Here is a 9,177-nt window from a genome sequence, read left to right as displayed (position 1 = left end):
TCCCTGAAGCCTTCTCTTCTCCAGGCTGAACAACCCCAACTCTCTCAGCCTGTCCTCATAGGATAGGTGCTCCAGCCCTCTGATCATCTTCGTGGCCTTCCTCTGGACCTGCTCCAACAGGTCCATGTCTTCTCGTGTTGGGGTCCCTAGAACTGAACGCAGTACTCCAGATAGGGTTTCACCAGAGCGGAGGAGAGGGGCAGAATCACCTCCCTTGACCTGATGGCTGTGCTTCTTCTGATGCAACCCAGGATACTGTTGGCTTTCTGGGCTGCAAGTTGCACACTGCTGGGTCATGTCCAGCTTTTCATCTACCAGTACCCCCAAGTCCTTCTCCATGGACCTGTTCTCAATCATATCATCCCCCAGCCTGTATTGATACCTGGGGTTGCCCCGACTCAGGTGCAGGACCTTGCACTTGACCTTGTTGAAGCTCCTGAAGTTTATACAGGCCCACTTCTCAAGCTTGTCCAGGTCCCTCTGGATGGCATCCCGTCCCTCACGCGTGTCAGCTGAACCATTCAGCTTGGTATCATTTGGAGACTTGCTGAGGGTGCACTTGATCCCGCTGTCTGTGTCATTAAGGAAGATATGAAACAGCACTGGTGCCAGTATGGGCCCCTGAGGGACACCACTTGTCACTGATCTCCATCTGGACGTCGAGCCATTGAACCATTGACTACCCTCTGGATGCAACCAGATAACCAATTTGTTATCCAGCAAACAGTCCACCCGTCAAATCCGTATCTCTTCAATTTAGAGAGAAGGATGTTGTGGGGGACTGTCAAAGGGCTTGCAGAAGTCCAGATAGATAACATCCGTGGCTCTTCCCTTGTCCACTGATGCAGTCACTCCATCATAGAAGGCCACTAGGTTGGTCAGACAGGACTTGCCCTTGGTGAAGCTGTGCTGACTGTCTCAAATCACCTCCCTGTCCGCCATGTGCCTTAGCATAGCTTCTAGGAGAATCTGTTCCATGATCTTCCCCAGCACAGAGGTGAGGCTGACAGCTTGGTAGTTCCCAGGATCCTCTTTTCTACCCTTTTTAAAAATGAGTGCAATGTTTCTCTTTTTCCAGTCACCAGGGACTTCACCTGACTGCCATGACTTTTCACATATCATGGTGAGTGGCTTAGCAACTGCATCAGCCAATTCCCTTAGGACTCGGTGCATCTCATTTGGTCCCATAGACTTGTGTATGTTCAGGTTCTTCAGGTGGTCTCAAACCTGATCTTCACTTACAGTGGGAGAGACTTTGCCCCCCGCACCCCCCGGTCCCCGCCATGTGGTCCATTGACCTGGGAGGCATGAGGCGTGAGGTTGCCAGTGGAGACTGAGGCAAAAAAGTTGTTAAGTACCTTACCTTCCTCCTCATTTGTTATTACCTGCTTCCTAGTTTTGCTTATCAGAGGGGGTATGCTTTCTTTAACCTTTCTTTTCTGGTTAACGTACCTAAAGAAGCACTTCTTACTATTCTTTGCCTCCCTTGCCAAATTCAGTGCCAGCTGAGCCTTGGCCTTCCTGACCCCATCCCTACACAACCGGGCAGTGTCCCTATACTCTTCCCAGGATAACCAGTCCCTGCTTCCACTGCCTATGCATTTCCTTCTTGCCCTTTAGTTTGACCAGCAGGTCATGACTCAGCCATGCTAGTCTTTTCCTTTCTTTGCCTGATTTCTTACACCTGGGGATCGAGAGCTCTTGTGCTCTATGGAAAGCGTCCTTAAAGGTCTGCCAGCTCTGCTCTGCTCCCTTGTCCCTGAGGGCAGTTTCCCGGGGATGTTATTGACTAACTCCTTGAAGAGCTGGAAGTTTGCTTTCCTGAAAGTCAGGGTCCTGACTTTACTCCTCACATGACCCTTATCCCTCAGGACTGTGAACTCCACCAGTGTGTGATCACTGCAGCACAGGCTGCTTCCAATCTTGACATCACCAGTGAGCTCATTTCCATTGGTGACCATCAGGTCTAGTAGGGCTGTCTGTTACCCGGGTTAAGAAAACTTTTTTAAGCTTGGAACTAGTAAAAAGTAGTAAACAAGCATATGATATTTGATTCTAAAACATCATGTCTTTTCTTAGAAGCATGATATTAAGAAGCTACTCAGAGGTCTGTCTGTACACTGAGAAATATTTAACAAAATGTATTACAGAAAAACTTTTGGCTATTTTAAGCATTTAGGAACAGAAGTCATCATCATTATCAAAAGATAGCTGTACTGAAAGGCAAGTGAAAACGCTGTGTGGCTATGAAAGACATTCCTAGCAAAAGTGTTTCTAAAATTGTTGGCTTTTCCTTAAAATTATATTTTAACTCTAAGAAAAACTAAAAAAAAAAAAAAAGTTTATCTTTTATTTTTCTGAATATCCCTTCTTTTTCCAAGCAGTTTCTTATATACACAAAATCTTTATGAAGACTGTGGTCTTCTGCTGAGGATAGATTTTTTTTTTCTTTTTTTCTTTTTTTTTTTTTAAAAAACAGCAAAACCTCTTGTGCACTAAAATAATAGTAATTTGATTTTTCTTTTGCTGTCTATAGGTGGAGGAAGCTGGACTTGTTTGTCATCCTCCTTGGAAACTGAAAGTTATACAGCTTTTTGAAACTCAGAGAGTAAGGCATGGGTTGATGACACTAGGACCTAGTGGTGCAGGAAAAACTGTTTGCATTCACACTTTAATGAGAGCCATGACAGGTATGTGAGTATTTATACTGTAAACTGTTATTAAACTGTTATATTGTAAGCTTTAAACTACATTGTTTCTTCATAGACAACCTCAATTACTTCACTGTGAGAATATATTACTGGAAGATTCAGTTTGTGTGTTGTGATACTAATTATTGTGGCAGTATCTTTTAAAAGCTTAAAAATGTCTGACATTCAAAGTCACTTAATATATATCCTGTTTACCATATTATAATACTTATAGCAGAAGTTCTTATTATAGAAACATTGAGAAAAAGGAGTACTGTCTGGGTAGACAGCCTGGACAAGTGATTAAAGCATCTCCCAGGTTTGGCTGAAATAATGCTGAAACCTTCCCCTAAACATAAGTATTTAGTCCTTTTTGAACACAGTTCACAAAACAGTGTATTTATGTACAGTATAAAATAACTACTGTTACTTGCTAGGAGATAGTTCATGGTTTAGGCAGTGACAGCCTTCAAGAGTATTCATTTTGTGTCCTGGCTGGAGGCTTGAGGAGTGTGTGTATTTCTCCTCTGTATTTCTAAACAAAAATATTAGTGGAAGAACTTCTATTTGATCTTATTAAACTAAAAACTCATAGCTGGGGGAGAAAAAATTCTCTTTTGAGGTGCGCTTGTGTTACCCCATTTCACAGGCTTCAGCAGGCTGCTTATACAATTTTCCAGAAATGGATAGTTTCTGTAAAAAAAGGTTCAACCAGCCTCTCATGCATGCAGTACATTAGTGTGCTTAAGAAACACTGTAAGCTCTACATTGCAGCGTAAATGGCTGTTCCATTTAGGAAAAAAAGCAAAAGAACAAATAGTTGCATTACACTATCTTCTTATATTTCTGTAGCACTGAGATGTGAACTACTACCAAGATAACACTGCCACAATACTTTTTTCAAGCTGATCTTCTGGCATAACCTCATGAAATGTAAAACTACATGATTTGCCAGGCTTCTATCTTGCATGTTTGTGAACTCTGATTATACTTAAGATTTTAAAATAAGCCTTTTTTAGCTTGCTCTTTCAACATCTTCTTAAGTTTTAATATTGGGTTTTCTAAAGATGTCTGGCATAGGAGTTTCTAAGCTGTTGTTAATGAGGAAAATAGAAATGTTATATGATCATGATTTGGCTAGATAGAATTTAGCTGGTGAAGAGACTTCACAGGGATATGCCAATATCATATACTTTGCCTATTCTGAGATATATGCAAGTGCACAATGGGGAAAATAAAAAAACCCCAATTAGTCATGTGGAGCATCTGTCTGGTATTTAGCCACTGGTTTTTAAAAAAGTACATCCAAACCAAAGGCTTTAAAGCTCTATTGTTTGATAAGCCTTCAAAATATTAAACTAAACCTTGAATAAATTTTATCTTGCTGCTCTTCTGTTCCTGACGAGTCTATGAAATGTGAATTGTACTTTCAAAAGTTTCAGAATTTTTTTCTACTTTCAATTTTGATGGCTCCAATTAATAAGTATTGATGTATAGCAAGAGATAAGTTTTCCAAGTAAATACATAACTTCTTACGATGGTGAATGCATATTAAACCCTACATTTGGGTGTAATTATTTTGAATTTGTGTTGAAAAGAAATACCAAAACTAACCGATGATCTGTCTTCATAGATTGTGGACAGCCACATCGTGAAATGAGAATGAATCCTAAAGCTATAACTGCTCCGCAAATGTTTGGTCGTCTCGATGTGGCAACAAATGATTGGACAGATGGAATATTTTCAACACTCTGGAGAAAAACTTTAAGAGCCAAGAAAGGTATAATGAAAAACTATTCCCTGCAAAACAAACTAAGCTGCAGGACATCTCTCTAAAGCACATTAGTAGACTTTTTTTTTTTTTTACTTACATGGATGCATTGGAATATTGCTGCAAGAGGTTCTGTGTGTTGTATAGTATCTATTCTGAAAAATTTGTGTTCAAACTGTGTAGTGTAGCAATCACTGTTTCACTGAATTTGCTGATCCCTGTCTTTCAAATGACAGGCCCTTGTATGGAAGAGAAGTGGAAGGTAAGATTCAGTTCCCCCAACACTGATATACTATAAAAAATTTTGGTGCCGTTAGGATTTGTACCTGGTCTCCAGCTGCTGTACTAGAAGGGTGTGAATCTCCTCTGTGTCATACCTGCTAGCCCTCCACATACCATAGTCCATCTCAAATGGCACTAGATAATTCTATTTAGGCAACCAATTTCTGCCTAAAATAATGCTGGCATATATTCTTAAACTGCTATATTAACTAAAAGAGAGGCCTTCATAGTTTGATGCTGGATAGATTCTTCCTTGTTTTGTCTGAATATTAGAATGTGACCTTATCACTAGGCCTTAAGGACTAAAGGAAAAAAAAAAAAAAAGAGCAAATCCTAACGTTTGTTGCACTGTCAATTTTCGTACAAAAATTCTTAGTCTTTAAGGACACAGGTACTTTGAAAATAGAAGATACTTTTGGATTTAATTTTGTTGGTTTTGTTTCAAATCTAGAAATGTAGCACCCTTGAGAATGTAGCTTAGCATGAACTGTTGATTTTTCTATTTTTCCCCTCAACATGAAATATAAATTAGCACACTCACATTACTTCTGTAATGTCTCTTTAGGAAGCAAACTCCAGACCATCTCATGCCTGAGATGCCTGCACTGTAGCTATGAAAAGCCTCTAAATATAAAACTATTTGCCTCAGAGGTGAGAAAGTTTCTCATCTGGGACCTTCTTGATTCATATCTAGCAATGCACCGAGCCACCTAGGGCTAGACAGTAAGGACTTACTCTGAAGTCGGATGAGAGTGGGACCATCTCTGATGAAAGGGCTATCTAGCAATGCATAGCAGGGCTGGCTACTCTCTAAGGGACAGGGAGCCAGAAGCGAAGCGGGGAACCCTTTTCAGCTAGGGTCTGTTGCTCGGTACCCAAGTGAGGTGAGGAGGACAGACCCAGACCCTAGGAAACAGAGGCAGGCTTTAAGATGCATTTCTGTTACTAAATGGAAAGAGCTGGAAAAACTTCAAAGGGACCTGGATCAAGTTTGCATGCAGGAGAACGAACAACAAGAGTCTTCCCCTAATGGACCTCTTCTACTTATGAAAGTGAGCATGTTGTCCCAAAAGTGGGATTCGTTCACCCGGTGTGCAATATGCCAATATATGCACAGAGCAGAGGCATTTTATTCCATGTCTGTACAGAGATGGGTGCTAGGTGGTAGTCCCACAAAACCTAGCACACCCTTGAAGATTGCAAGGCAGCTTTTATACAAGATAGAAACAAAGAAGAAACTACCCAAAAGCAAATGATTGGTTACCTATGATCACAAAAATTCATCTGCGCATGTCTCATTACCTAGTTACTTCATTACACTAAAGTAGTCCTAAATTTGCATCTAAAATCTCCTCCTAGGGGTGTGGTTTTTAGCATTATAATGAGATTCTAATGAGCTAAGTTCATCTAAAGGACACAGTTTTGTAAGTTTCTGGACCCCAACTGTCTGAGACCAGCTTGGAGATCAGTCTCCATATCTTATTGTTTTGGTGGTTCTTTATCGTATTCTGCATTCCTCAGCAGCGCACTCCTTCAGTCACGAGACTTTGCATGGCTCACCGTTCTCACTCAGTGGAAAATTTTGTTTTCTACAGTATATCAAGCATGCTATTTGAAAGAGTGATTTTGTCAAGTGTTCACTACATTTACACAAACTCTTTGGAAACAAATGAATGGTGGTTTTAAATACATCTGTAGTTTCTATCTTCTTTACATTGTTTTATGTAAGTTGGAATAAACCATTATTACTGTGTTGAAGACTGGATCCATAAAACTGTTTCAGACCATTACAAACTTATGCTGATGACACTTTATATACTGAGCAATGGATAATTATTATCAATAGGTGATGAAATGAAGTACTTAATTGAAATTGAGTGATGGAAATGTTCATTATATTAAAAGATTCTAGGTGTGTGTGTGAATTCAGAATTAGTTCAAAATTTGTTTGCATAGAGAAAAAAACTGGTCCTTGAAAGAAACTAGAACTTTGTCTGTAGGCATTTTTATCTGTTATTTTGGATTATAGGTGACCACATCTGGATAGTTCTTGATGGTCCAGTTGATGCTATTTGGATTGAGAATCTTAATTCTGTCCTGGATGATAATAGAACTCTAACACTAGCAAATGGAGATCGGATACCTATGGCACCAAATTGCAAAATAGTCTTTGAACCTCATAATATTGATAATGCTTCTCCAGCTACAGTTTCAAGGAATGGGATGGTATTCATGAGCTCATCAGTTCTCAACTGGAGCCCTATCCTCGAGGTACAATAGTTAAGTGATTGTTTATATATTGAAAGTTTTACTGGTTACTTATTCAACACTTCGTTGTTGTTACTTTAGGACCTAATTTTGTGACTTCTGCTATGAAATAGCTTTTACACTGTATAAACTTATAGGTCAGTATTTAATATGGCAATGTTTCTGGTAGTTTATAAAAGAGTGAATAATGCAATTTTTTCAGGAACACAGTCAACATATTATACTTTAAAAACATGGGTATTTCACTTTGAGACGAATTTGTAATTGAACATATTTTATACAATTGAAGAACAACTTATGGTTGTCAAAATACCAACTACCTGGCAGCCCCTAGTACAGCTTCAGACCAAGGAAGAAAAAAAGAGTAAACAGGCTGATTCAGGAATCTGGAAATCCTCAAGAAAATATAACTTGTCTTGGTATTTTTTAAAGTTAATTGCAGTTGGGATTTAGAAACAGAAATAAAATTAATGCATCATCAAAGTATGTAGTTTTTAAAGTGATTTTCTTAACTGGGTAAGTTGTCTGTTAACATTTCTAGAAGCAAAATGTCTGAAGAACCAAGTAGTGGTTGCTGTCTGGCATGGAATGAATAATTTAGAAAAAACAGAACACGTTATAGGTGTGGTTTGGAGGATAGAAGAGCATATAACATATTCAAATTTCAAAGTGATTTATAAAGTGAGTTTTTTCTTGTATATGTTGTCTTTCATCTTCCAAAAACTGGAAAGAATAAATCCTTATTTTGACTGAATGCTGGTAATGATACAGTGAATGATACATTTAGAGACTTGAGCATACTAAGTTCTTTTTTTGTGTAGCAAGTATCTTGCTAAGGATAAAATATAAGGGTTCCCAAGAATCTACCTAATGTTCCGTAGTAACATCTTTCAACAAAAGTTTCAGCATTTAATTCCAGTTTTCTTCCCTTTTAAGAAGACATTGGAGACAATAGCAGTAAAAAATGTTGGTTTATAATTTTTTTTTTATTCTTAAACCCTATATTACCTTAGAAATTTATTGGTGAAGTAGGCTCCTCAGAATTAATACTTTCCAAAAATTTAAATTAAAAGAAATACTCATTTCTCTTCTCTTTATTTTTTTCTTGTTTAGTCAGTCTTATTGGGAATATATTTGGATGTTATTTTGCTTTGATGAAACATGGACTGTCTCATGAGTATCAAAAATTAAAACTTTCTTCCTTCTGGCTAAGACGCTGATTCCAGTGATTATAGACAGAATTACTTCATTACCTTCTCATGAAAATCAAGTTGTTATACCTTTCTTCTGTATAACGCCAAATTAATGTTCCTTTGTATGGGCTTTAAACTTTATTTTTAAGCTAGGAATAATTTAGTCTTCCTGTTTATAAAATTAGAACATCATCCAGGCCCTAATAACATATTTACCCCCCAGTTTGTAGACTCAAAAGAACAAAACTTCAGAGGTTACTATGAGCTGACAGATTGAATTTTACTGTCCTTCTTTCTAGATGATATCACGTTAACAAGTTTTTTACAATAATTTTTAAAATGAATGTTTCACAGTCTCATTCGCTCACTTCATTTTCCAAATCAAATAGAATACCTGTGGAAAATACAACTAATGCTCATATAGACAGTGTTGCTTAACTAGCCAGATAAAAATACACTTGGCTTCGTATTAACTTTCAGATGTTAGTAGTTGAGGAAGCCTTTTGTAATGATTACTGTGTATTATTCTCAGATTTCTTGTTGTTTTAACCCATAAAGATTCTCATGCTTGTAAGTCTCATATGGCTTGCTTGTCTATAACCAAATTCCTTGTCCATAAATCCCTGATTTGTCTGGCAATGGAGAATAAGTTGACATGCCATGGGCCATGGTCTGTGGCACTACCTAGGACAACTGTCCTTAGCGTATTACAGGTTTCAGCACAGATGGAAATCAAGAGAGAGACAGTATGCTGCTGTCCAAGCTCTGAGTGGCAGGCAGTGCCTGCTGCCTCTTCCTGAGGCTGGAGACAGTGGACACCGCCCCCCCCCTCCCCGGGGAAATGTGCCCTGGGCATGGAGTTATCAGGTGAAGGAGCTGTGGGAAGGGATGAGAAGACTTGTGTGCCTTCAGGGAAGATAAGTAGATCAGCAGAGTCTTTGCAGAGACACTGCAGACTCAAGATCCCTAACCC

The 9,177-nt window shown here is 38.8% G+C and overlaps 1 protein-coding gene across 1 annotated transcript in view; it reads left to right on the top strand.

The window, feature by feature from the left end:
- LOC104166458 (dynein heavy chain 5, axonemal-like) overlaps nucleotides 1-9,177 on the top strand; it is a gene marked incomplete at both ends in the record, with an annotated part of 46,746 nt that overhangs the window by 27,295 nt on the left and 10,274 nt on the right. Inside the window, 3 exons of the mRNA XM_009706397.1 lie at nucleotides 2,537-2,690; nucleotides 4,324-4,470; nucleotides 6,773-7,014. Coding sequence (XP_009704699.1) covers nucleotides 2,537-2,690; nucleotides 4,324-4,470; nucleotides 6,773-7,014 — 543 coding nt within the window. The remainder of the gene's footprint in view (nucleotides 1-2,536; nucleotides 2,691-4,323; nucleotides 4,471-6,772; nucleotides 7,015-9,177) is intronic.

Source organism: Cariama cristata, unplaced genomic scaffold, assembly GCF_000690535.1.
Source record: "Cariama cristata isolate BGI_N322 unplaced genomic scaffold, ASM69053v1 scaffold1958, whole genome shotgun sequence".
In the NCBI taxonomy this organism is placed as follows: Eukaryota; Metazoa; Chordata; class Aves; order Cariamiformes; family Cariamidae; genus Cariama; species Cariama cristata.
Note: the sequence above shows the minus strand (reverse complement) of the source record. Positions and strands in the feature narration are given on the sequence as shown.